The 27,328-nt window shown below is 43.8% G+C and overlaps 11 protein-coding genes across 11 annotated transcripts; 8 read left to right on the forward strand and 3 right to left on the reverse strand.

Annotated features, from left to right (window-relative positions):
• Positions 1–2,806: 2,806 nt before the first annotated feature.
• BYT42DRAFT_610090 (uncharacterized protein) lies at positions 2,807–3,492 on the forward strand (the record flags this gene model as incomplete). The annotated part of the gene is made up of 4 exons (XM_051571361.1): positions 2,807–2,994; positions 3,067–3,195; positions 3,269–3,297; positions 3,362–3,492. 4 exons carry the CDS (start codon positions 2,807–2,809, stop codon positions 3,490–3,492), a joined length of 477 nt encoding a protein of 158 aa, XP_051426753.1.
• Positions 3,493–4,613: 1,121 nt separating this feature from the next.
• Positions 4,614–6,777, forward strand: BYT42DRAFT_554434 (uncharacterized protein). Its single transcript, XM_051566578.1, has one exon. It carries the CDS (start codon positions 4,876–4,878, stop codon positions 6,616–6,618), a length of 1,743 nt encoding a protein of 580 aa, XP_051426754.1. The 5' UTR covers positions 4,614–4,875; the 3' UTR covers positions 6,619–6,777.
• Positions 6,778–7,322: 545 nt separating this feature from the next.
• On the forward strand, positions 7,323–9,341 carry BYT42DRAFT_610092 (FAD binding domain-containing protein; the record flags this gene model as incomplete). Its single annotated transcript, XM_051571362.1, has 5 exons — positions 7,323–7,437; positions 7,503–7,698; positions 7,769–8,095; positions 8,179–8,530; positions 8,598–9,341. 5 exons carry the CDS (start codon positions 7,323–7,325, stop codon positions 9,339–9,341), a joined length of 1,734 nt encoding a protein of 577 aa, XP_051426755.1.
• Positions 9,342–11,403: 2,062 nt separating this feature from the next.
• On the forward strand, positions 11,404–12,759 carry BYT42DRAFT_641394 (uncharacterized protein). Its single transcript, XM_051572553.1, has 2 exons — positions 11,404–12,244; positions 12,330–12,759. The coding sequence occupies exons 1-2, from the start codon at positions 11,528–11,530 to the stop codon at positions 12,618–12,620; spliced, it is 1,008 nt and encodes a 335-aa protein (XP_051426756.1). The 5' UTR covers positions 11,404–11,527; the 3' UTR covers positions 12,621–12,759.
• Positions 12,760–12,921: 162 nt separating this feature from the next.
• BYT42DRAFT_171090 (uncharacterized protein) lies at positions 12,922–13,607 on the forward strand. Its single transcript, XM_051562365.1, has one exon. It carries the CDS (start codon positions 12,943–12,945, stop codon positions 13,216–13,218), a length of 276 nt encoding a protein of 91 aa, XP_051426757.1. The 5' UTR covers positions 12,922–12,942; the 3' UTR covers positions 13,219–13,607.
• Positions 13,608–14,408: 801 nt separating this feature from the next.
• On the forward strand, positions 14,409–16,911 carry BYT42DRAFT_554442 (uncharacterized protein). Its single transcript, XM_051566579.1, has 3 exons — positions 14,409–15,098; positions 15,210–15,520; positions 15,571–16,911. Exons 1-3 carry the CDS (start codon positions 14,537–14,539, stop codon positions 16,615–16,617), a joined length of 1,920 nt encoding a protein of 639 aa, XP_051426758.1. The 5' UTR covers positions 14,409–14,536; the 3' UTR covers positions 16,618–16,911.
• Positions 16,912–17,090: 179 nt separating this feature from the next.
• Positions 17,091–19,256, reverse strand: BYT42DRAFT_554444 (PXA domain-containing protein). Its single transcript, XM_051566580.1, has 6 exons — positions 19,214–19,256; positions 18,810–19,140; positions 18,391–18,744; positions 17,673–18,298; positions 17,431–17,612; positions 17,091–17,373 (listed from the first exon to the last, which is right to left on the reverse strand). Exons 2-6 carry the CDS (start codon positions 19,095–19,097, stop codon positions 17,195–17,197), a joined length of 1,629 nt encoding a protein of 542 aa, XP_051426759.1. The 5' UTR covers positions 19,098–19,140; positions 19,214–19,256; the 3' UTR covers positions 17,091–17,194.
• Positions 19,257–19,619: 363 nt separating this feature from the next.
• BYT42DRAFT_171215 (uncharacterized protein) lies at positions 19,620–21,338 on the forward strand. Its single transcript, XM_051562367.1, has 4 exons — positions 19,620–19,729; positions 19,821–19,890; positions 20,044–20,954; positions 21,046–21,338. The coding sequence occupies exons 2-4, from the start codon at positions 19,877–19,879 to the stop codon at positions 21,213–21,215; spliced, it is 1,095 nt and encodes a 364-aa protein (XP_051426760.1). The 5' UTR covers positions 19,620–19,729; positions 19,821–19,876; the 3' UTR covers positions 21,216–21,338.
• BYT42DRAFT_171251 (uncharacterized protein) lies at positions 21,200–22,291 on the forward strand. Its single transcript, XM_051562368.1, has 2 exons — positions 21,200–21,458; positions 21,520–22,291. The coding sequence occupies exon 2, from the start codon at positions 21,522–21,524 to the stop codon at positions 22,152–22,154; it is 633 nt and encodes a 210-aa protein (XP_051426761.1). The 5' UTR covers positions 21,200–21,458; positions 21,520–21,521; the 3' UTR covers positions 22,155–22,291.
• On the reverse strand, positions 22,166–23,192 carry BYT42DRAFT_171125 (uncharacterized protein). Its single transcript, XM_051562366.1, has 5 exons — positions 23,104–23,192; positions 22,728–23,037; positions 22,579–22,659; positions 22,469–22,511; positions 22,166–22,399 (listed from the first exon to the last, which is right to left on the reverse strand). The coding sequence occupies exons 1-5, from the start codon at positions 23,104–23,106 to the stop codon at positions 22,309–22,311; spliced, it is 528 nt and encodes a 175-aa protein (XP_051426762.1). The 5' UTR covers positions 23,107–23,192; the 3' UTR covers positions 22,166–22,308.
• Positions 23,193–23,268: 76 nt separating this feature from the next.
• Positions 23,269–26,460, reverse strand: BYT42DRAFT_610099 (RNA12 protein-domain-containing protein; the record flags this gene model as incomplete). Its single annotated transcript, XM_051571363.1, has 11 exons — positions 23,269–23,591; positions 23,669–23,771; positions 23,839–23,981; positions 24,048–24,158; positions 24,216–24,299; positions 24,374–24,930; positions 24,994–25,069; positions 25,136–25,433; positions 25,499–25,946; positions 26,010–26,206; positions 26,275–26,460. The coding sequence occupies 11 exons, from the start codon at positions 26,458–26,460 to the stop codon at positions 23,269–23,271; spliced, it is 2,526 nt and encodes an 841-aa protein (XP_051426763.1).
• Positions 26,461–27,328: the final 868 nt, after the last annotated feature.

A 27,328-nucleotide genomic window follows, 5' to 3' on the forward strand; every position in this document is an offset into this window, starting at 1 on the left:
TATGGCTCCCATCGATGCTTGCATGTCCTTCGCCAAAGTCAAGGACATGCAAGGAATTAGACAAATATGATTTTTCTGTCCAATCCATAGAATGTAAGCAAAAAAACTGGTCAAAAAATACGAAAGGATGTCAATAATATTTGCTGCTTTCATAGATTTCTCATATTGCCGGTCGAACACACCATGGAGCCGTCAAACGAATCGGAATTATGCACCCGGTATCTGCTGCAATATCTGCATTCCAGTGTTTGTTTGACGATGATCAATGATCCGTAAAGATGAGATGGTAAACATATCTCGTTTTCTGTGTATCATATTTAAATACAAACACTTTCCCACTAGGACAAACACGGCCACGGTCGACGTAGACAGCTCCTGACTGCTTGGCCAGCGTCATATCCAATAATTACGTGGCATACGACATTGGCTTTGGGAGACACAAGCAAAAAAATCATTGCATAATCAATCTCGACCCGATATGCCTCGGCCTTTTCACAAAAAATGCCATCGACAACGATTCTTTGGCGAGTTCCCTTGCGATTCATGTTGTTGGTAAAATCATTAATTACAAGTCAAAGCGCACTATGCAAAATACTGATTCGCCCTTTCAAGGCATGTGTGCATGCTTTTATTTAGTCCAGTTGAAGGCGGACGGATTGTATACAATGATCGAACTTGGAGGCCTAAAAATACCGCTTTCTATCGCTGAAATGCGTGGCTACTTATCATACATGTCAGACCTGAAAGCCATTTTTACTGCGTTCGAAAACCAGTTCCTCATCAAAAATAAACTGCTTCTAGCATTACTTTATTAGATATGCAAGTATCACATTGGATTTGGGCTGTTTGCCTTTCTTGACTGGATAAAGTTAAAAGAGTTGCATTCTTATATGGGTAGAAGTGAACTTTTGATCCTCTGAATTATAGCATATGCGCATAAAAGATATGTGTACTGTATGGCAATGAACAACAGGGCGGCGGAAGAAAAATAAATCTTCAGAGATCGGGATCAACTTGCCCTCCATACTCTACAATAATGCACATCTATTATACCGGTCAGCAATCTGTCGTTGATATCAGAGGCCTTGTTAGGTGGGAGTTACCGAAGCAAATGCTTTTCTTCTGCCTACAAGTACTTTGCAGCCGAAACCAAGACATTTTGCATGGTACAGTTCGCTGGAAATTGAAACCGCCAAAAACGTACCAGCCACTGGTAAAGCTAGGAATATGATACCGATGATGAGCAGCATGAAATGAAGTCCAGTAAGACGACGGCTTAATCACGCAATAAGAAAAATAAGACAAAAGAATAATCCGTTCAGCTGGATCGAGACTTAAGAACGACCCTTCAACAACCTGAAAGCCGCTGTGACTACCAGTATTATACTGGCCGTTCCTCAGCCGACCAAACCTTACATTATACACGGAGGCTTCGGACCTAGTCATAGGAACGGTACTTGATTAAAACAAAATAATGAAAACGAAGAACGACCCATTTGGTTTTTTTTCTATAGAGAGAAAACTACAACCGGCAGAAGTAAATCATCTGGCCATGGACGATTTCAAAGAATTATTTTGATTCATCATCACCAATCATGTTTGAAGCTTCAAAATGTGTTAGACCACACACGACACACATACTTTGAGGCTCAACGGACCGAAGTTTGATCATTCTTTTAGTTGCAGTGCTCCCTTTTCGCAGCAGTGTTGTAGTCCTGAACGAGTTTACTAGATATAACAAACGCTTGCTTCACAAAGAAGATAATTTCATTGTTGGGGTAGGCAACAAGTTCTCGTTCCGACAGTACAGCACACCTGCGATCAGTACAATAGTCTCGGGCCTCCTCTTGTGATGTCGCTGTGCATGCTTTGCGTTCATCGTCCCTACAATCTTCAGGGGACAAACGGGTGGAATTATGGTTGTCCATCGAGCACTCGATAGGGTGGAGGTAGCAAGTAAAGTCAAGCAAAGAAGGAGTAGATACTTCGCCATGATTTTGACGCTGTCCTGATTTTCCTCTTGGGGTTTCAATAAGTCATCAAGAATTGTGCATTATTCTTAATGCCGAATAACGAACCACTACGTATTAAAGTCGGCACTGATGACAAAGGTTCCCGTGCCAGGATACCGCACCTGTGGTATTTCAATATGCAGATTCATTGACGTGGATGCATTTGCAATGATGCGTATGCTAGCACCATGGAAATATTCTTGTGTCGAACTTTTATTTCCCGTTGATAGTTGTAGCCCTTTTTGGTTTCTCGGTCAATAATTTTTTTGTTCAAATAGGTGAGCAGCGTCGCGAAAATAAAAATGGGAGCCATTGTACACTTGTGTGCAAAAGTGCTACCGAGGCTGACTTCGTTAAAGTTGGCGGAACCTTTTTTTTTTTTTTCAATCCATTCATTTTCGCCTTTTGCCATAATAAACTTTGACGTGATTTTTCTTTTTAGACGGATATACAAACACAAACAACCACAGCATCTCGGTGACTGGATACACGAGCGAATGAAAGTGTTCGCTGGAAATCCATTGGAGATGCGACGAGGTACGCCATGAGCTTGATCAACAACGTACTTGCGAGCCTGCTTTGCAGATGGCAAGTAATTGCAATGATCAAAAAAAAAAGGGGGGGGGGTTCCCCTTTCTTTCGTCGGTCATTAACCTTTATGTTGCGAGATTGTTCAAGGGCCCATCCACGTTTCCAAAAATCAACATTCCTTTCTTCATTGTTGTTATTACTGCAAAATACGCGACCAGAGTTTTCTTCTTCTTTATCGAAAAAATGGTAAATGAAGACAACAAATGAGTTTACGCTGTCAAACTGCTCACTCACGATTTATACCTCCTAGAGACCGACTGCGCCAGACACCTTTTGTGCCGGAACCATCAGGCGATTATTACAATATTAAAGGTGCTATCAATGAGCTGCAACGAGATAGTACCATGAACATGCTAATCCAGCGTGAATACGAGACACGATATCGATTTTCGTAACTAAGCAATTGAGCCTGCTCATTCCGCTGGACAATTTAGTCACTCGCAGTTATGAACTGGATCTATAGACAACAGCTACGCCAACAAGACGTTCTTGAGAATGTACTGCGGCTACTTCGTATCGGTGTGCGAAACCAGAACCGATCACATTTGAACAAAGGCAAGCCGTATGATAATTATCTGTTAATTGGAAGCAGGTAATAGGAACAACAGTGAAGGGTTGATTGTACGCAGATCTTCGCAATAGTCATTCAGCGTACCTGATGGTAGTGATACTCTTTGTCGGAATCGCAATGTCAGTAAATACAGATATAGTAGATGTGAATACGGCTTGCTGTTATTGATCTTGCATTCATTGCGCAGCTCATATGGTTGGGTCGCCGGTTCCTCCTGTTGGCAAGAACAATCATCTGAGATTGAGTCGTAGCGACATTGATATGCTGAACGTGTTCGGGGATCGCGGGATCGTTGAGGCCAGATCTAAAACAGAATAGGCGAAAGAGGGGAGAAATGGACCTTGAGAAATTTGGATCTTGAAAATAAAAAAGTTACCGCATCAATTTATTCAGCGAAACGGGGAGCAAAATAACGAGACAATTGTTTCGAATGATGTGTTGCACGGTTAACTTGCATGCAAAGATACGCACAGAGGGTGCATTTCTTTCGGCAGATCTGCACGAAAACAAATTGGAAGCAAAACTGATGCAATGCGTGTTGGCTTCCACTTTCCGGCAACACGCGTTTCCAGGTGATCATCATTTCTATTGCGTTCGGAGGCGCCTCCAAAGGTCCTTAAACTTTGATTTTTTTCAATGAAGACTGCGGACAATCCGGCCCTCACAGATTGTCAATTTACCCCCAAATTTCTTTTGACGAAAACTGAGGAATACCTGCCTTGAAATTAGCTGACACTCGCCTCTTGCATGCTCCTATTATTGGATAAAAATTCATATTGCTACAGTTAACAAAGTGGCAAAGGGATTTCTTTTTGATACAGCGGCTGGATCGTTGTTGAGCTATGAGCGAGCTCTTACGAGTTCACATTCATGAATGAAATTTTTCAAAAGGATGATTGGATTGGTCAGTACACTGACACTTGTTTGCGGCGGCATCGTCTGACTTGAAAACTTTTAGTTATTAAAAAATTGACATTCAACGGTTGATACACCAAGCAGCTTTCATGTAACGAGTTGTGTTTTTCCCAGAGTTGTCTGAAAAAGCTGAAATATCTTGGTTAAGAATCCAAAGAGCCCCCGTTGCTCCATGTCACCAAAGGTGTGCGGACCGGTAAATAGAGCGGCAGCTTTTTGTCCTACAGGGTCCGCGTTTTCGGAAACTCACGCGAGAGCTTGTACAGAAATGTGCAGACATACAATGGATTGGAGGATCGACGGGATTTTCCCTTACCACTCCTGAATATCCTTTTTTAATGTAGTCATGTTGAATTGCATAAAGTATCATATAATCAAGGGATAGAGTTACTTTGGGTCGTCATGAGAACACCTTTTTTTTTTTTTTGCCAAGTTTCACAAACATAAGCGAAAAGAAAATAATGGTCGGTACTTTTTCGGCAGGCCAAGGAGATTCTCACCTCCACTAATATTACGTTATCACTTTAAATCGTTCTGAGTACATCAGCTTACCATACATGTATACAAAATAAATATACAGGCATATGTGGAAAATAAAGGCTTGAAGTTCTTACACTTTTTTACTTTATAATTTTTTTTTTTGTGTTCATTTCTTGTTGATTGCGAAATAATTGATTGCCAGAGCGGAAGAGCCGTACTTTTTTTCCCCTCTTTTCTTTTTTATTTTATTTTTTTATTCCCTGTTTTCCTTGAATTTATAAAACCCATTGGTTGTCATCGGTGGTCATGAGCATCGAGCCAATGCTGCATGCACCTGTCATAGTGGATCAACCTGTACCAGAATTATCATTGAGTGAGCATGACGAATTAAGAGCATATATCCAGCCACCGTCCTCACCGTCACCGGTATCTCCTTCTAAACAAATTGAGAACCAGCAGCAAGGTGAAAACACGGGCGAATTCGACCACCACCAACTATTTATTACACACAATAACACACCGTCCCTGGAACAAATTCAAGAAGAGGACGATTTCTTTTTCCTTCATCCTAGTGCAGGCGCGACTCATGAGGGCGATCCTCACAACACTGTTTCAGCATTGTATGGCGACACCAGAAATCAGCCGGCTGTCTTTATGTTTACCTCTTCAGAGGAATCTCCGCTCCACGACGAAGTAGCGGAACTGGAAGAAGACGATGACTATGACCATACCCTCGTGGATGCTACCTTTGATTTAGCCAGTCGAACGTTTTACGCCACTTGTCACAAATTTGCTCGTCAAAACTACCCAGAGTATCGCCGACGATCGGCTTACTCCTTTTTGGAAAACTGGCTTTTGCACAGTATGTACAGCAAATCACAGCAGATCTTACTCGGTATTCCTCAGGTGAAACCTACCGTATTACTAACTGGCGACGACTTTATGTTCACTCCACCGTTGATGCATCATCGACAGTTGGAGGGGGATGCTATTCAGCTGGATTGGGACGATCAAGAGGACGACGGACACTACGATGTCGATACCGAGCATGCCCATTTAATGGCTTTGGAGAACAACGATGTGAAGGTGATGGCAACGCCATCGCCCGAGGACGATGAAGCAATGGATATGTCATATACCCTTAATCCGGTGATGATGGATGAGAATACGTGGATGGGAATCAATCGCAATCAACAAAAGCTCGTATTGCATGTGGTGAACGCTGATATACCCGAAGATGAATATACCCAGCCTATTCAGGCGAAAGAGTTACCATCCGTTCCTGATGGTTCATCATGTCCTGTGGCAACAGAACACAGTAGTTCTCGCGATGGTTCAATCGTAGAAAAATGTATGGAAGAGAACCCAGAGAACGACGATTCAGGCCACACTGCTAGCTTGAATGTTGGCATCACCATGTCACCCGAACTTGTCGACTGGTATCGATCGGCGAATCCACGGAAACCTCTACATGTATCGGAATCGGCGACATGCGACGAAGCGATATCCAGATCACCACCTGCTGTATTGTCTCCACCGGTGGGGAGCGATAAGGGTAAATGCATGCCGACTCCGAACGTTACTTTGCCATCGAGTGCCGAAGTGGCATCGAATTCGGCCGTCGATATGGTGGAAAAGTCGCTTTCTACACAATGTAACGGTACGTATCAATCGTTGAGCGAAATGGTGACGGATGAATCGCCGTCGGCAACCCTTCGTGGCTGTGGAGCGATGGACGGTGACTCCAGTACGTGTACAATGGAATCTACACGATTTGTTCGAATGTCATGGCAAGACCATTGGCAAGGCCGACTCGCATCATTTTCCGGGACATTGGTGGATACAGCCAAATACGCTTTGGAACTGGCAGAGGCGTATGCGGATAGCCAGGATGCGGAGCTTCACGATAACCATGAAACCGAGGATCTTCATTTCAGAAAATCCAAACCAAAGCCTCGTCTCGTCACTTGTATCTTTCGTGTTTGGACTACCTTGTTCGTAGGGGCCGAAACCATGCTGGTTTGGATGACCATACCACAGCGACACTGAAAAAGTGGCTGGCGATGCATTCTATTACCTGCATGGATTGTCGATGATCCATTGATTTGGGGATATTCCTGATACCCTTGCTTCCGTTACAAACCGTTCTTTGATGACCGTTGACAACCGGGTCGACATATTTATACACACGCACACACACACACACACACACAGAGAGAGAAAGAGAGAGAGAGAAGTTTTACATATACCAGTAGCGTATTTCGTTCAGCCATTATCATATTTTGCTTCTCGACTTGTTTTTTTTTTTATTTCTTTCTCTTACTCTATCGCCGTCGCTATTTTTTTTTCTATCTATCTCTCACTCTCAGTGACTGTGTACCACGGTCATGCTTTAGTTTAATTATTTTCATAACCTCATGTTTTTTATTTCATAGTATGAGCATGTTTTTATTTATTGATTTATGAGTTATGTTTTATGATTTCCCCCCTCCCCCATCGGAATACACCAAAAAAGAAAAAAAGTTTTGTAAAGCGCTTCATCGTTTGTTCAACACTGCGTGTTATTATTCATTTTGATACTCCGGCGGCAAGTTAAAAAAAAGATCATGCCATTTTTTCAATTCATAACGATCACTCATGAACGACAGTCATGGAATTACCCAATCCGATACAGAAACTAATACTTATTTAAAGCGAGAACAGGAAGCACCCATTCATCTTTTATTTCTCCGTTATTTATAATTTCTTCTTCAATGCCATCCTCCGTTGAGTCAAGCCAGGTCGATTTCCTTATTGTTGGCGCCGGTCCCGTCGGGTTGCTAGCTGCCAATCTCATTGTTCAAGCCGGATTTACCGTGCGTATCCTTGGTAATTAAGAAACTATCTGTCGATACGGTGTTGATTTTTTGTAGTTTGCTGATTTACAAGGTTAGACATCGAATATGAACCCAACCACTGGGGTCGTGGTGACTGGATCCATGGACGTACCTTGGAATTGCTCGAAAAGGCAGATCTTGCCTCCGAATTATTAAATACCGGTGTGAAAGTGGAAAAGATGTCGTCCTATATGAATGGACAGTTGAAATCCTCGTTACCGTTTGTACCGGATGAAGTAGAGTCCAAGCACCAGTAAGTAAAGCATGTGAGTGGATCACGATTTCTGACAAAAAGGTGAGTAACATGGCATGATTTTCAACAGATACCTCCTGTGTGTCGGACAACACATCACCGAATCTAGTCTTCAAAGTCAACTATCACGCACCGATGTGCAGGTGGAACGGCCAGCCACAGTGGTTCAGATGAAACAGAGCAGTAATACCGACTATCCGGTACGAGCAACAGTGATGCATATGCAAGATGCTGTGACGGAGGAAGTGGAATGTCGATATATTCTGGGATGCGATGGAGCGCACAGTGATATCAGGAGTCAGTTGGGAATTGTGAACGAAGGCGAGACCACCGAAACCCATGCCGGGGTGGTAGATGCGTTAGTGCGAACGAATTTCGGTGGACGCAGGGATGTATGGTAAGACAAGGAATTCTCGCTGACGTTACACAACGGTAACTAACCCGATGCTTTTCAACCCTTGCCCCATGTGCACCCAAAAGTATTCTGCAGAGTGAAATGGCCAAAACAATTAGCCTGTTTCCAAGAGAAAATGGCTTGACCCGTATTTTTGTCCATTTCAACGAAAACGAGCACGATCTGCGCAAGGAACAACACAACCGAAACAAGATTCAGCTGGAGGATATACAGCGTGAAGCGAAGCGGGCATTGTTACCCCACCGACTTGAGTTCCTAGGTATCTTGTATTGGTCTGTGTACGTCGTCGGTCAGCGTGCGGCAGCTGAAATGGATGCTTTTGACGGCCGTGTATTCCTCTGCGGTGATGCTGCTCATTGTCAAAGCCCTACACTTGGTCAAGGCATCAACACAGGTTTTGGTGATATTTTCAACTTGGTAAGTACCGGAAGAAGTGGAACGATCGGTACAAACATGAATGTGTATCTAATATGATATGACACAGATATGGAAGCTTTGCATGATTGAACGTGGCGTTTTGAAACGCGAGGTGACGGCCACCTATGCTTCGGAACGACGACCCGTAGCTTTACAGGTATTGTCGATTGACAAAACCGCCGCCAAGGCCGCAGCAGGCAATCAATCGGAAGATTACTGCAATACAGTGGAAGCCAATCGTGCATTTACAACGGGGTTCGGTATTCAGTACAAGGACGAGACCGGCAAGAACCCGTTACTATGGTCGCCGCCTTCAACAGAAAAAGAACTCAAACTCCAAGCTGGTATGCGAGCTCCCGATTACAAGGTGATCCATTATGCCACAGGGCAGAAAGTACGACTGTCACAGTACCAATCACAAACGGATGTGCCCAGCTGGTTATCGTTCTCATTTATCATCTTGGCCGGTCAACTAACAGCCACTGCAAGTGAAGTGGAAAAGGTGTTGACGTGGATCAACACAGCGTCGATGCCCCCATGGAATGTGTATGTAGTAACAACCACACCATCCGACGCCATCGCCAGTTGCAAAGGAGCGATATCCGAAGAAAGCATCATGTTGGATAAACTCAATCGGTCGCAATGTCATCAAGGATACAGTCATGGTCAAGCTTCGGAAAAGAATTTAACCTTTGTTATTATTCGGCCAGATGGCTATATCGGCAGTATTCATCGTCAGGGCACAGGTGACAGCGGTATCCAGCATATCCAGGAGTACTTTGACAGAATAATGCCTGTAACTATTCGCTAAAGCGGTTCAGAACTGCTCCTTCTTCCAGTTGCATTACATTGTTTCCCCTTTTTTTTGCTGGATTTGTATACGATTTCCTTCAAATAGATTCCCTTCATTACCACCATGCTCCAAAAAAATATCATATGATACCTTTGTTTACAAATGGCGTTTATTTTTTGTTGATGGTCTTTGACCGCTGTTACAGTATGGATCAAGATTTTATGCCGGATGGATTTATTTTATTTCATAGCTTGAGGAAGGTGGAGCAATAAATCTGGATTCTGGGGGTTGACCATGGATTTTGCTCGAGCTCGGATGAAGAAGGTAATGGAATGATCTGGGTGATTTTGGTCGGGTTACAGCGACATGCAACTGTCCATGTGAGAATACGGGAGAAGGAAGATAAACGCCGACCGAATCCAGTGTCTGCCCTTGAGATTTATTGATGGTCATGGCAAATGCTGAGCGAATCGGGAACTGGTACCGATGAAAAGGTATTGGGGATTGGTACCCCATTTCAACCGTGAGCTTGGTCCGTGGTATGAGAATTGGTTTTGCCACTATCCGGTCCTGCGGCTATTTCTGCCAGAATGACACCCCTTCGGAAGCCTTTACAGATTAGTTTTGTGCCATTTGCATAAGCCACGCTTATGGTTTAAATTTCGCAACAGCATAATGGGACAACCAACTTTGAGTGTCAACTTGTGCGGTGGCAGAGATCCAGGCTTGATTGAATTCACGAATTCGGGCGGGTATAGAAATCGACTTTGTTCGTCATCATCATCATACACGTCTCGGCTCAGGAGGTCTACCGACTCACCAGGAAAAGATCTGATAAAGTGGTCATTTACTCCAGCGACGCCGACATTTTTGGGGGTAAGAATAGCCCTGGATGTCAAGAAGTCGGACGGACTGGCACGGAAACTTTCGCTGTTGAAATCATGGTAAATGACCGATTTCAGTGTGTCAATATTATACCCAGGAAGAACCATTGATGACGGCAATTGCAGGAGACTGGTGTCTGTTAGCGTAGGCTTGCGCCATCGCCAATTCGTAATAAGAACTCTGAGAATTCTCCAAGTCCAGCGGCAAGATGCGGGTTGTTGTTTGTCAAGGCCTGTTGTACTTTTGTATTTGTTGACAGGCGACGTATTTGAACATGCTGCCACAGAAAAGAACGATTGATGCACTGATCAACAATATATGCCCGAGATTTTCCTGGAATGACAGGCAAGGTTTGTCTGAAATTACCACCAAAGGCAACACAGAGTCCTCCAAAAGGTGTGGATTCTAACGCAGGGATCAACGGTCTTCATTACGTCTTTAAACGTCCTGTCGACTGCTTCAAAAACATCTCTGCTAACCATGGAGCCTTCACCCCACACGATCAGCTTTGTCTGCTGTAGCAGCTTGGCAAATTCGGATCTTGGAGTTATACCGCACATTGAATGCTGGTGAACTTTTAAAGTTATCTTGAACCTTGAGTGGGCTGTAACTCCACCTTTCAATAGCTGGGCACCAGTACCACGCGATACAACAGCTAGTGCGACGCCGCCATGCACACTATTTCCTCGTACTGCATCAAGAATTGCGTTGAATAGATAAGTCTTCCTAGATCCGCCTGGTCCATCAACAAAAACAACTCTTCCTCTAGTTGATAGGGGCTGGAAGGCTAAATCGGTGACATGATCAAATATCTGTTGCTGATCGTCGTTGAATATTGGCGCCTGTAATGCAGACGACTGAACCCGTGGCACTCAACATGAGCTGATCTCAAAGAACGGTTAGACTGTATTCATCTTCTGATGTTCCATATCTCGTATCGTTTAACGGTATGTATCGTTTAACGGTATTTCAAAATCTTGCAAGGCAAAAAGTGAAAGCCCAGAATCGACCAAAAGATAATTGATATCTTAAAGAAAGAGATGCCATACATCTCTTCGTTTGCTTCAACACGCGGTTCGTATATATTATATGTATAAAAGGTTGCAAATAACGGCTTGGGGAACGTATGCTTTGTTTTTATGAACAAATATGGGTAGAAGAAGGGCGTCGCGCGACCTCTCACCTGTTTGTTTGTGCCTTTTGAGAACGTATGAATTACAACTCCGCGAAACAGATTTTTCTGGGCCCGGGTCAGGCACACAGTTGCGACTGACGACGACGTTATTCAATCTGCTGTGCAAGATCTATTACGGATCACCATGGGCACAGCTTCCGCCATCTTCACTCTTGGGCTGCTGTGGATGATCCTTGTTAGCAAAACTAGGGTCTCTTGTGTCCATGCTCAATCAGCTATTCCGTCGAACAGTGACTCGCCACAATACAGTATTCCTGCATCGTGGGCCATCGCTGGTAACGGTGTGGATATTTTCAGAGCCACCAATGCTTGTACGATGCTGACGTCTCCTGCTGTGGGGGCGGTATATCAAACAACGAGTAGTCTGGCGTTTCGGTGGCTTTATGATAAAGCTGCCATTGACGCCTTTCTGGAAATAAACAGCGGTGTTACTTTCAGCTTATCGCTTTCTTGGATTGATAATGCGGCCAACGAAACCCACGTCATTGCGTCAAATATTGATCCAGGCAGCGGCGTGTATCTTTGGGATGTACCGACCAATATGACCTTTAATAAGCGCATTTATGCCGTACTGACATCCGAATGGATCGGATTATCGGAAGAACAGCAAACTACTTTGGCCACCGATGCCGTGTTGTTTTCTGAGCTGTATGGTTTGAGTTGCTACAGCCGGGATCAAATTGCCGGGCCATTTACTATACTTCCCGAGCTCAGTCGGTTCTTCTTTATGACGGGACCAGACCCAGGGATTTGTCACAGCCAAGATATGACCATGAATACCGCTGGGCGAGGGTTTGGCTATTTAGAGAATGTGCCCATGGGACGTTTATTTTTCAACGTGGTAAGCATCAAAAGATCAGATATGCGCGCGCGTCCCTGCATTTGTATGACTGTAGTATACTGATATATGTTTTTGTCGGTTACAGCCTATTCCGATTACGTGGTATTCCGCGATACCGACGATTTCCAGTGTGGACCTATATCTTGTGCCTACTGATTCAGAGAGTGAAGCTGATTGGATTACTGTCGCCAAAAATCTGAGCGCAGTAAGTGCACGCTTCTATTACGGTGTGCCTGACAATCTGGACATCTCCACCACACAGCAGTATCGGATCATGCTTTATGCATTTTCATCGAGCAAGCAGGGTCCCCCGCATTTGGTGTCTTGGGCAGCCGATGGTCCTTACACTATTACTCACCTTTATCGCCCTGCATAGCCCACTTGTATTCATTGCGAGGTCGTTATCCCAACTCTTAGTCTACCATATATTTTTTTATATCGTTGGACTTGGCGAATTCCCATAAGCTATTATACCCTTTATTTTCTCTATTTCATAAAATCCTAACTTTTTACTCAAATTGTAAAATGTATAACTAACGGCTCCATCGACTGGTGAAAGATGATAACCAAAAAGCACTGGACAACGATGGTCTTGGTCGAAGCACGTCACTTGAACACGTGACGTTCCCAAGAGGTTTATCGGTAAAAACGATCCCCGCAAATTCGGAAAGGGTAATTTTTCTTTTATTGTTTTCATCATGCCCCGGATAAGACCTGTGTTGTTTGGTGTGATAGTTGCGTCAGCCATTACATACAAGTGTCGAGATGATTTGTTGCGCGATACCCAGTCGATTAGTCACCGCTTAAATGAAGCCAAATCACGGTTGGACCAGGCCGCCAGTCGCTCCTATTTGGAAGCCAAACGTGCACGATCTTCGTATATGGACAATGTTCCCATTCTCGCTGATTCTCAGCGTTATGTATCGAAAGAGCTTGTTCCTTCCGGTAAAGTGGTGCTTCTTGTGCTGATATAATTGTGACTCTGTTCATTCACTGTGAATTGAATTGTTCGTTTTCTAGTTAAACATTCCTGGAATGAGCAAATTAAAGACGCCGCTCACACCATCTCCACGACCGACTACAGTGCGCAAGCAAAATCTTTGTGGAATAAGATCATCGAAAGCATCAAATAGACAACAATATAATCAATATAACCATTGTTTCGTTTGAAACGTTGCATGACAGATATTCACCATATCATTTTTGCCAATCTCAAGGCATTAGCATAATATGACACGCTTTTGGCCGTTTTCGTATTCACTCTCACTCGCACACAATGCATGAGTATCGGTTTTTCTTTGGGTTTAAAAAATTCAAAGTAAGGAGGACCTCCCACACAATGGACAAACATTAAGGACAGGTGTGTATTTTTGGGACGATGCAGTTCCATATTTATTGGCTCTTTGTAACTTTCTTTTAGCTGCTCACAAAAAATGAAGCGATCGCCTTGCTCAATCCTGAAAATAGCGTTTGACTGTCGCTCTGGGATCGGTACCTGATTTTTTTACTATTGATGTGCACGTAATTTGCTTCATTGTTTATATCAACGATCGATCTGACTTTCTTTTCGAACATTTTGCATCGTGTGCAGCTCGTCGGGCCACCGTGCCTCATTTTGTGTGGCAAACTTTCGGGCCCCGAAATTAAGATGATCGTTTGACATCTGAGCCCATTTGATGGCCCGTTGACAGCTCCATATTGTTTAATGTATGCTGAACATGTGCCTTTACTTTGTACTGGAAAACAAAGCTACCTTCACTGAGGTGTTATTCCAATCAGCTTATGGGGAACAAAGAGATTCAATGACAAAGAGGACATGTATACAATGAATGATTCGAACTTGCCTTTCATTGTTACTGAATACATATATGCCTATATGCAGAACGGAGGAATGCATGCAAGTAGTTTGATCATTTGACGGATGACGTGAAATACATCAATCCCATGCTATGGAAACATGGCTTGGTTTCAACTTGTATTAGTTTGTTGCTTTAGAAAAAAAAAGCGATCGAGTATTATAGTATAAAATGAGTGTATTCAGTGCTGTATCATTATGGTCCATCCCTGCCCCTTGATTCTAATGGTCCGCGTGATGCATTTGGGGAATCATGTGATCCATTTAAACAAAGAACCCAGCCTTTTTTGCGCTCTTTTTTCCGCATCTCCCATTTGACCCCTTTATTCCTTTATCTTTCACTTTACTTCATTCTCCTCCTGCGAAAATATAACGGCATAAAGAGAGAGAAAAAAAGACTCCAAAAAAAAAATAAACCTCTACGTACTATTACGTTAATGACCAAAGCCCATTTACGTCATTCAAAAGAAAGTCCTGGTCGAACAAGTCCTCCATCCTCATTGCAAGATAATTCCAAATTACTCAACAGAGCAACATCGCCACCAGTCAATTATGGAGTCAAAAGCATGGGCAGCAGTAGCGACGACCTACACGACTTTCCAACAGGGTTTGTCCCTGTACCTACTTCTTCAAAGCACCCTTCACCAAGCGGGTTTTCTCGTTCAAAATTCACTTCATCCTCTTCTGCTCAAAATCCCTCGATCCGTCGTTCGTGGGACCAACATCGAAATTATGCAGCCCCAACCTCCGATGGATTAAGCAGCCGAACGCTGTCACCTATCAATTCGCCTTCCATGACCTCCAGCGCCACCACTTGGTCGGTTTGTGATCATGAAACAAGGCAAACCAATATGGATTTCATCGTTCCTACCATCAAAATGGACGAACGTCAAGCGAAGCAATCCAATAGTCGGGCCGAACCGTCCACTGCATCGTCTGTCCGACACGATCCGTCGCAGCCTATAGGCTTCTTTCGGGTGATTGTATGTGGCGATTCTCGTAAGTGCAAATTGCAATACGCTTCTTACTTTTTTCAATGTCCTTTTCGCATTTTTTCCACGAACCCCTCATCAGGTCAACTGACTTTTTTTTTTGTCGGCAAAAATCTAGGGATTGGAAAATCTTCGTTCATCGCAGCGCTCGCCCAAGCACTTGGATCCAAGGGAAAAGAAGGTTCGGGTAGCGGCGAACAGTCTCCGCAAACGGCCATACCACCTGCATGCCACTTGTCGGGTAACCTTGGCCAGACTTCCGGTAGTCAGGTGGAACCTTGTCTGATACAGGAACGGTTCATCAGTACCATGCCATCTGTGACAACCTTAGCGGCTTCCAATCGGAGCGACGATCGCTCAACCAAACAACGAAACGATGCGAAGAATATTTGTCTTGTGGATACCACTGGTTACGGCGCTTATCTAAGTGTAAGCACAGACCCTTTATTCATCACCAGTCTCATGAACTCGTTGTGTAGGCTCAAGACGTGATCGATCCTATTGCGAAATACATTGAAAAGCAATTCCACGCTACACGCACCGTCTTTCGTTCCGTTCCCCATGATTCCGCCACGCTTCTATCTTGGGTTCATAATCCCTACGGTGCACATACACACATCGATGCCTGTCTCTATCTTACCCTGGGACGATTGAAAAAGGTCGACATTGAATACCTCCGAGTGATCCACGGTCTTTGCAACATCATTCCAATCATCGTGAAACCGGATTCGCAGTCAGCCGAACAAGAGTTGCAAATGAGACTCGATATGTTGCGTGAACTGCGCGAGAACAATATCAGTTTCTTCGATTTCGGTCTTCCACTAGATACCCTGAGTCGCCGATGTTCCGAATCCGATCCGAACGTACCTCCGTTTGTCATTTCTCGCATGGAATCGTCTTATCCAGTGGAAGATGCATCATGGATGATGGAAAAACCGTCGGTGGCAGAGAATATTGCGCACTTGAAAGATATCGTTTTTCACCATCACATTGAAGACTTGCGCCGATCAACCGCTTTAAAATTCGTTCAATGGCGTGCAGCAACCTACAAATCTGCCGCTTCCATGGCAGATCGTGCTCCTGATAGGTCTCGGATGCGGTCCACGAGTATGGCGAGTATGCATGGAACGTATGAGGATCGGGATGCCCGGCGAAAAAGAGAGGCGTCGATGGATCATGGCGATCGAGAACGGAGATCGGAACATGCGAATGAAAGTGTGCCATTGGAACAACGTGCAAGCTCCTTATCACCTGCTCACAAGAAGGCTGATCAAGAAGTGCAGACCAACTATGTGGATAGTAACCATAAACATTCTATCCCGACACCGCCCTATACCCCAGATTCATCTGTCACTACTGTCACCAAAAAGGGATGTGACCGATCTTTCTCTAGGACCGTTCATGTTGGCGTCCCATCCCGACGAAAGACCAGTGAAAAAGTACTGCAGTGCTTTCTAATTATTTTCGCTTTCTACGGTTTGTTTCACGTCGTATCCCTCAATATTCTTCCTTATTTTGGCATATAAAACAATGTCAAACACAACACCCTTTCCCTACCCCAACCCCCCGGCATGATGAATCATCAAAGATGGGAGCACTGTAAGTAAATTCAATTTGTACATATGGCACACTTGGTAGAGCAATTCCCATTCTTTTCAATCCTGCAGTGTTGTATATATCATACTCTACAGCTTGATTTTCTTTTCCCTTGTTTGTTTCTTTTTCGTGTATCATATGTTAGGTTGAAGCACGGACGACTGTTATTTTTTTTTCTTTTTGGCAATAAAACTGGTAAAACAAAAAGAAATTACTACAAGTGCCTTATCGACTTGCGATCTTGTAGATTAACTCCAAGCAGATTTGAACAGTGATAACTCTGGCACCAGACTCAATACCGTAGTATTATAATTTTTTTTTCAAGTAACGGTCGTAACGGTCCAAGGGAGTTAAAGATGAATCATAACAGTCTTTTGCAAGATAGAGACACAGGAGATATGAACCACATACCATGAGGGTAATGAAAACATATTTACTAGTCAAGATAAATTAAGTATGTAGGTGATATGATCTTAAAATACTATAAGGAAGGTGATGATGTAAAGGCTACGGATAAAAGTCTGACTGTACAAGTTCAGGAATGATTTTGGACGCTACGAGATCGACTAAAAGGTATAAGAGATGCTTGTTAATGTACTTGTTTTGGAGAGGTTCGATAGTGGCATGGATGTGCGATTGTATTTCATTGAGATCGGTGGTATCGAAGAGAACTTTTACCAGAGATACTGTGCCAAAATGGAATTAGTGGTATGATCCGTGATTGGCTCGGCAAATACACTTACGTGGTAGTGAAGCCGTCAGCAAACGTTCAGCACGAACACGCATATATTCACGTTGCAGCGGTGTGGATGGATCCGCTTTGCGTAGAAAAACCCCGTCGGGCCATAAAAGATCTCGTCCGCACCGAAGGTAATAAGCAATGTGGTCCTCACTGAGAACGTGCAGAATCGATAATTCCAAAAATCTATCGTCAAAGGATGAGTGAACATGGTGGAAAGAGCAAATCGAGATCAGATAACCTTACTTATCGACTAGGACGCCCCCACCAAATACCCGTACCAACGGCCACACAAACATGGCAATCATTTGCCAGGCCCATTGAAGTATCGGTCGATCTTCCAAAAGGAAAGCAATACGCATGAATTGCATCGAAGGTTCGACTAGACGCATGTGACGTGTCCGCTTCTTATGCTGGTGGATCTTTTGATATCGTTCTTGTGAATTGGTGAACAGGACGGTGAGAGAAAGCCAAAGCGATCGTATCGGTGCAAGGAGGAGTTGCAAAGTAATGTAACCGAAAGAAAAAGGGCGGCGCTTATGTGTCCTTTCCTCATTCGTGACATCCTCCAATGCCTCTTCCTCTGGAAGTTCATTCTGCCTTTCCTTTAATCGGCGAAGCCGTGTCGATAGTCCTTCGCCTTCCTTTTTAGTGGTAGTGCGTTCATCGATCGGCGGTGTGTTATCCATCAACTGTTGATTTTGTGCGTCGATCAAGGCGGCTTGGATGCTTGTGACCGAATCATCGGGGGCAGGAGAGGATGTCTGTTGCGATGAAGATTCCGTTTCGTTGGTAACTGCGCTAAAGTAGGTTTCGGCCATTTGCCCTGTTGATTCGAGATTGTCCAATTTGTCGGCATAGTTTTCACACAGCTGCCAAAAGAAAAAGGTCAACGTTAATGTACCAGACACACATTTGCAAGAAAATCGACATGGGAAAACAGGATGATTTTTGATTGTGCTACCTTGCAAATAATCATGTGTATTGTATATGGATCCGCCAGACTTTCAATGAGGTTGGCCAGTACAACGTTTGATAGGATTTCGCGCATCAAATGCCGTACCGCATCACTCTCATAATCTTTCGGGTCAAGCAATACTTTCAGTATGGAAGCCGTCAGTAAGCGCAAATATTCCGCCTCTTGATTTGGCACAGGCTGGAGTGCAAAATGAGGTTGCATGCCATGAAAGAGTTCACCCAGAGATGCAGAGCCACTCGCATGATCCATGTGGAGTCGAGATTTGGCTTGTCGATAGTCTTGGTAATGAAGTGTAAGAAGTTTCGGTACGCTAATGAGCAGTAACTCGGTCCAGTCAATCTAAAAAGAGTTGTCATTGAGTTTTTTTTTCCGGGTTCTACTTCAGTGATGAATACAAGCCATACATCGTCGCACATTCTTTTTTGAATTCGTTGCACTACAAGGGTCAACAGGGACACAATTTCTGTGCATAAATCCTGATCGTTGGTGACCAGACGATACCATGGATTAATAAAATCACGAATCAAGAGGGCAAAGTATGTGTAAAGTTCCAAGTCAATGGCGGGAGAACCGGTGATACTCGGTGGAGGGCTTGAACGTCGAGGATCGGACTTTGGAAGGGTTAAAAGATAAGGGGACAGAACACGGATATGCAACAGTCGCAAGGAAGTCGTGACATTGGAATCACTCATTATGCAACGAACATGTCTTTTTCCTTGGTCACTCTAATTTTTGCTGATATCCCAAAATTGAAAAAGGCCAATCAGTGAATAGCGCCTTTTCAAAATACGGTCATCACTAAACTTACTTGGCATATACAGCAGAGTTTGAGAGACGAGTGTGGATTGGATAACGCCAATTAGCTTATAACGCTCGTTTCCTAGAACAAGTCAATAACAATGAGTAGAAAGATAGCCGCGATAATGAAATGATCGGTGATTCGTTCGTGTGATTGACGAAAAAATGCCGATAGCCACTTCTCCGTGTAAAGTCGAGCATTTATCCTAGCTCAAAACTGAACCTTTTTGTAGTCTTTTAATATCCACTTTGGTGCCTTATAACAAACCAAACATTATTTGAATTCACATCTCATCTGTCAAGGAGTCATATTCACTGATTGGCTTTCAGATTTGTGGCAATCGCAAATGAAAGACCGCCAATCAATGGAACTTCGTGTCAAAAATTATCTATGCAGACACACTACGACGAACAAATCATCATGGCTAAGAGGTACACCGAGAATCCATGCAATACTGCAGATACGCTGTCCTGGTTATTGGCATGACATTAGATAGTATGTCGTCAGCCAATCGATGCTCATCAAGTATGAACACCCATAAAAAAGAGAAGCAATCAGGCTGAAAGACACAATGTACTCATCGCACTCATAAACGCGATATGCAATATGTAACAAGGGAGATGGAGGAGAGATTGCAAGCTAGTGGGCCTTTGACTTAAATGATGCGGTTATATGATCGTCGGTAGGTGAATTTACGTTCCCGTTTTTGAATCATTTTCATTTTTCTTTCTTTGTATTCTTCAATGCATACGTTTATTATTCATGGTTAAACGAGTGTTGAAGAAAAAATTCACTGAAAAAGAAGTCGATTTATACAAACGGCATTTGCTGCAAATTAGGCTCGACGGAAAGTCAAGTGTGGAATTGGACGAAAATGGACTCAACGCCTGGAAGAAAACCGAACAAGGCGCCATGTTCCTGGAAAACTACGATTTTATGCTCGATGAACCCGATCGTCGACGATCGGGACGTGCCACGCACCATGCCTGTGGTGAACCGTCCATTAAACTGCTCAAAGAACAATTCTCGGTAGCCGCCATGAAAAGATCCAGTTCCAATGAATCCGCTTCTGCGGACTCGGACGCTTCCCCCACGCGACACCACGCTCAAGAAACCACCACCGAGGGAATCAACCCCAAGATAAAAATGAGCCGAACCGATCGCGAGAAAGCGCGTAAGAAACTGTCCTTATCTTCAGCAGACAAATGGACCGTCGAGTCCAACTCGTCCATTGTGACGCGATCCGATCAAACCGCTTCACCGAGTTCCCGCGCAACAACCGATAATACTTCATCAGCAGCAACACTGACCACTTTGCCACATACCGCGACTAAAAAGAAAAAGGTGACAAAGAAGGAATTATTACCAGAAGATGTATTCCCGTTACGGCTAGATAAGAAAGATCTCGTATTTATGCAATCGTCCTTGGGAGAAGGCGAGCACGGGCAAGTGGCAGTGGCCAAGTATGGCGGCCTTCTTGTAGCTTGCAAGTGTCGAAGGTCTAATCAATCTCAGCTTGTCTATAACCGTAACATCCTCCACGAACTCAGATATGCTGCGAAACTATCCATGGGACGCTTTATCAACCCTTATATCGGCGTGTTCAAGGCCGAACTTTCGGAAATCCTTTGCAGCGACGTAGAACACAATCAAAGATCTCCTACCGAAAAGCAAACCAACACCATTGACTATTTCATCGTGCAACGTTACTATGAAAATGGTGATCTACGTGACTATCTCCACAAACTTGGTAATGCTGCGAAAAAAAACTAAAAGAAGGGGGGAGGGGAGGGGAGCTTTCACTGTTTGAATGAGTTGACCAGCATATTAACATGATATAGGTAGACCACTTCATCCTTGTGAAGTTCTTACTATGGCCATTTCTCTTTTTTCCGCCGTTACAGATGCGCATCATCTCAATATTGGTATTGTCGATTTGAAAATGGAAAATATGCTGGAAAGTCTTTTGTATTCCTTTTCCCCGATTTCGTTTGTTGCAACCATGTATTAATCCGTCATATCATTCACAACAATAGGTTGACGGTATTGGAGCTGTTTGGTTGACGGATTTTGGGTAACCATAGCAACCACGATTGATACATGGCTCTTGGGTGGTCGAGATACATATATCCATATTGATGCTTTCCATCTTTTTCTTTTCTTTGACACAGATCTTGTGCTGAAATCAACGATCGTAAGCCACTGTTCCTTGATAGAGCCAAAGTAAATTGGACGGAAGAAGTAGCATCACCAGGTAAAAAGAGTGGATTGTAGAATGGATCCTTGTCTCATGGACTGACATCGTCGTTGGATAGAGATGATCGCTAAGCGGATATTCATGAAGAGCTCCGACGTGTTTATGGCCACGTTGATGCTTGCTGAAATTTTAACACATGGCATGGACGATCAGGAATTTGAACAGCGCGTGTTACGGAGACAATACAATGGAAATATTGACCTTCAGTTAGACATATTCCTTCCTTGCTACGCACCGTATCAACCGATTCTTAGCAACGGTCTCAAAAACAATCCCATTGAAAGGCCAACCGCATCCAGCATCCTGTTCTATCTCCACAATATGCAACGCCAATCATTTGGCGATCCCGCCACAAACCCTGCCATGGCGCCACTGTCATCCGCAATATCGCAGCCATCAGAAACCTGCGCAAGCCGCTCCCCCTCTTTATCAGACATCTGCTCCGACGTAACGGAATGTGACCGGTGGAGCAAATCTTCTTCTGATCACGAAAGTAACGAGGAACCATTGTACAGTAAACTGCCTGAAAGGTTACCTAGTGAACAAACATCGCCACTTCATACCTCTTCCGATGGTTTTGACTCTTCGGATCACAACGATGAAGACTATGAGTCTTGCATCAGACGAAGCAGGAAAAAAGCCCGAGCCGTAACCCGTTTGGAAATTGAAAACAACAATTTAGTCCATTCCTGATTTATTACATATCAATCAGATCGCCTTGCATATTACATTACACAGCGTGAATCATGTCATGACAATGCCATGTCACACCACATCACAGCACATCACACCATAAAAATGTTTGCTATCATTATTATCACAACATGATGTTATCTGCCATTCCTCTTTAAAAGGCTCGCTTGCCGCTCAACACTTCAGACCATAGTTTGAAATCACAAATAAAGGACCAAATGGGGTATCGAAAAGTGGCAGGTTTGCTGAGCCGGAAGAAAAACATACGTTAGTATGGCCCTATCACTCCAATTTTTTCAACAATTCTGTCTTACTTTTTCTCAAAAACAAAGTGTCCAATCCATGCAAAGCCGTAACCTAGTCGACAGAATACACCGTCAGGAACAAAAAAGTTTCTATGAGACAGTAGAATCAAAACTCTCACCCTGCACCAACGCAACCCAGAGTAATGATGGTTGTTTCTGAATGGCGGCCCACAAAAGAATGGCTAAAGAAATCGTAGAACCTAATAGTTCGGGGTAGGATTTAAGAATGGCGCACGGCCGCTGAATACAGTTGATCAAGAGAGCATACCGATAATGTGCAAACGACGATTTGTTCGATCGCAATGTTCTCCTAAATAGAATGGATAAAACGCTTCCAAGCTCTGAAATCCGCCAGCAGGTTCCGAGCGACGCGAATAGTTTGGATTGACAACCTTGATACTCATGATGCTTTGGAAAAGACAATAACGCTGTGTCTCCGCGCCAGAATAATTAAAATGGTGACAAGTTGCCGTAAACTGACAATCAAGCTTTGTCAGCCCGTATCTCCGCGAAAAACATATGACTTCCAGGTACACCCGCTTATGTGCCTTTAACTTTTTCCGTCTCCCTCGATCATCCTTGTATTTATAAAAAAAAAAAAATCAATGTCGTTTCATCTTGTCTCTTTTCATCGCTTCACCAACCATGCCTTGTCTTCCATTTATCTCTGCTTCAATGACAAATACAACTCGGCGTTTTTGATATTAGCTGCAGCAATGCCATCATCTCAAGGGAACATGACATCCAATTGCATACCCAGGGCACACTTGCATGTTTTGCTGTTTTGTTTATTCAATCTACTGACGTCTCTACTCATCTTGCCATGCTTTGGAAATGATCTCCTTGCCATTGGCAATAGCTTTCTCATATCCTTCCAACTGTTTTTGAGTAGTTTTCACTTTCTGCAGCAAGAATTTGATGCGCTGATCGATCTCTTGCGGTGGCCGACCGTTGTAAATCTTGGAAAGATGTTCGATAGTATCCTCGAATTTGGCGATGCTGTCTTCAGCCGTCTTCTTGAGTTGCTGGTTCGTTTCAATTTCCATGGAAGCAGCAAATACAGAATCCATCACTAAGCGATGGAATACCGTGTAAAAGATCGGCTTCCCAGGTCGAATCGAATTCGGTCGTCCTATGCGTCATGAAGAATAATTCAGGAGGGGTGTAAATTTTACACACAAGTCGTTTCTGAGGTTATATTTGCATTACCATCGGTTTGCATGACGGTGATAAGCTCAGCTCGTTCCATTGCTTTCAGAGCTTTGTCCGAGCCATTAAATAGAGCACTCCATTTCAGTTCATCGTAATTGATCTGCGCTCACAAAAACGTCAATTCAAATGACAAACGGATGGGTCAAAGCCGGCTTGTGTACACTTACACTTTTCGCTTTTGTTAATCGTTTCACAATATCCCAAAACTGAATTGGTGACCATTCCATACGGTTGTCATCCACACCCGATTCGCCAAAACCATATTTTCGGATTTCAATCACATTTCGTTGGACAATATCATCAAAAGCAGCTAAGTAACAAAACGAAATCAAAATTAATCACGGTCCAGCCCAAGCTTCTGTTTCTCTTGACCTACATTGAGCATCCATATTCATTTTCATTTTCTGTACCAACAGTTCAAGTTCGGTCAAGCGTCCACCTAACGCAGCGACGATATCATGCAGATTCTCGTCCACCTTTTCAAGACCTTGTTCATCCACGTCAGCATACCGTGACACTTATATAGAGAGTAAAGGCTACTTACCGAGCTGCTTTGAAATAAACGATATGGCTACTTCGGGTGGTGCATCTGACAGGACAATATTGGAGAATGTCTTGTTTGGCAGAGCTGCAATGACGCCAAAAAACAAATAAGTAAAACGCAACGATTGACCACTTTCGACTCGCCTTTTTATGCCTTACCTTTGGTAAGCACCTTTGAAATGCTTACATTGGAACTGACAAACACGACGTGAGCGATTTCATTTTCCACCAATAACGAGGCCCATTCCGCCAATTCATCCCACAGTTGAGCATTTTTCCCTGTTTCTCGGTGCATGTAATTCTCAAGCACCACAATCGGTATAGCGTCTCGTACATCATCCACATCCTCATCGTAATTTTCTTCTTTTTTTTCATGATGTTCCTTCGACACATGTTCCAAGACCCAATGCTGAAGTCGCGTCAGGACACTTTCTTGTTTCTTGAGATCACTGTGTCTCGACGCCTTCTCTTTGGGTACAATGTCACGCAATGCAATGGCGACGGTTTCCAGGATACCTTTCATTTGTGAGTCCGGGGACGAAGACAACCCTGTTTTTTGACCCGTGGCAGCCGTCACGACCGTTTCCATTAAGCTGCTCGTTGAAGCCACCCACGTAAATATAGGGAAATAGCCCACTTGTTTCGCCAGTAATTTCGTCATTTCCGATTTATTTCGTGTGCTCACCAGTTGTTCACAATCGATGAAGAGTTTGTTGCTTGGTACATAGTAGTGTTGGTGAGAAAACATCAATCCTAGTCGTGTTGTCCGCCATACTTACTGTCGGTCATCAATGGCTGCTTTTATGAGGGCCGATTTACCACTACCCTTTGGTCCGGTGACGACAATAAATGATTCTACCCGCGCCTGCTGTCAGTATAACGTCAAACGCTCTCCGCTGCTTGATTGAAACCGAAACATACCTGGTGTTTCCCGAAGCCATGTTTTAACTTTCTCCATATGTTCCTTATCATCCGCCCATACAGCGTGCCGGTTGACCGTGGTCCGATCGGTGGGTAATAAGCGGGCCCACGTTTCTGTACGGACCCAGCGATACAGGGCATATTCTTCCGGATTGAAACGTTGGGTGACTTTGGATGTAATGAAAAAGACACGAATAGGATCAAACACAGCGTAAGTGACACCGGCTATCAAAGCGGCAATAACTGGAATCGTAATACGCGGATGACTGACAAGCCATTCTTTCACCACATTGGTTCGCTACACAAGCAAAAACAAATCCAAATCAGCGTCCGCGTTCACCCACAAATATTGAGAATGTTTACCAGCTGTCGTTCATACAAGATATTGAGCCTTGTATTGTGGATGATGTGACCGTGGAGACAATTCTTGGCACTTGTGGCTGCTCGAACACGGGTGAATTGTACAATAGCGTATCGTGCCGGGTCCTTGGCAACGTGCGGATTTGGATACAGGGAAATGTCATAGACACGGCCATATTGTCGTAGATGCTTGTACAGTTTCTCTACACTGCAAGGTTCTCCTTGAAACTCGAGGCGTAATCGAGGCGTGGGATACCGGGAAAGAATATCTTCCAGGAACGGTTCCCCCTTGACCAAGAAAGCACGCAACGGCTGCAAATTGAAGGGCGCCACTATCTTTTGTTTTGACAGATGTTCGGAAATCCGGGAAACAATCTCCTTGGCTGCTGTTTTGTATTCCTCGTCGGTGCTCTGAAAGGTGAACTTCACAATAGCACCCCCATCTTTTGTTCTAACGCATGGGGTTCTTAGGAATCCATAGTTTCGGAGCCTAAACAGACTAGTTCATCCATACCTCGCTTGAATATCCTTGATGGCAAAATCAAAAGGTAAATCCTTGCTGGGAACAGCTTTGCTCGTCCGGGTTTCAAGAAAACGACGCGTATCACGGAAGAAGAATTGTCGGATATCGATCACATTCATTCTCAAGGGAAAAACATTGTCGAGAAACAGCATGGCGGTTTGTTCTTTTGGAACAGACGTCAGTTTAACCTGTGTATGAATCGTCATTAGAGATGCAAAAATGACATAAAATGGCCGATCGAGAATATTTTTCTTACAGACGTGCTGGTGGCCCTCTCGCCTAGTTCTTCAGCAGCCCGTCGACTTGTGGTTCCAAAGTATCTGTTCACATGAGACTGGGTCACTGCACGAGTATGTGAAATGGAGTGTAACGTAGACGGACGAAAGGTTGTCGCAATGGCACGGGGACCTGCCCGTGAACAAGTCAATGCTCCTAACAACATTGCTTCTTTTTCCTTTTTTTGCAGTTACAAAAAAGTCGAAATATGCAAAGGAACAATCAAGGTGACGGAAATTCAATGACGATCGGAATTCCTGTGACGGTCAGGTTGCACGAGCCAGGAAAGAAAAAACACCATAATGATGCAATGTCCAAAAACACAGCGACATTTTAATCTGCGCAGACTCTCTACTATTTCCAAATATGATCCTTTACCAACGTCTCCTCTGCACCAGCCTAATAGAGGCCACATTGAATTTTAGCATCTATTGTCAATGTGCTTGACAAAAAGCCTCATTGGATCCATTCTTTTCGTTTAACGATTAGCCCTGTATTTGGGTGTCAAGGTACCCTATCTTTAATTTAAGATACAATTCTCATCGACACGCATTCTCTACCTGCTATAAACAGTCATTCAATGACAGTGGTTGATTTAAATACTCATTTAATGGTATACAAATGGTCATTCTTCTTCAAGTTGCTATAAACAAGATGTATAGAGACGATCCTTCGATCCGGAGGTAAAGTTCGGCAACACTTTTGAGATTCCGGTCCTATCTTGCCCGTCTGAGTGATGCTCCGACTTGGTTCCGCCGTCAGACGCATTAATCGAATAGTTGAACATGAACTTCATCTTCGCCACCACTTTCGTATGCTGTAGCAGCTCAACATATGGCTGCTTTCCAAGAAATGCATTGATGTTTTACTCATTTTGACGACGGAAACTTGCTCTTGGTCAAAATGGTCAGATACGCACGGGTATAAAAAAATTAAAAGTCAACGCGCGAACAGGAACTGATCTCCACCGTCATTTAACAGTGGAAAATCCATGAAGAAACTGGTGGTTACCCACTCAAATCGAAATTGAACAT

Source organism: Radiomyces spectabilis (genome assembly GCF_025331425.1).
Source record: "Radiomyces spectabilis strain NRRL 2753 chromosome Unknown BYT42scaffold_2, whole genome shotgun sequence".
Lineage (NCBI taxonomy): Eukaryota > Fungi > Mucoromycota > Mucoromycetes > Mucorales > Radiomycetaceae > Radiomyces > Radiomyces spectabilis.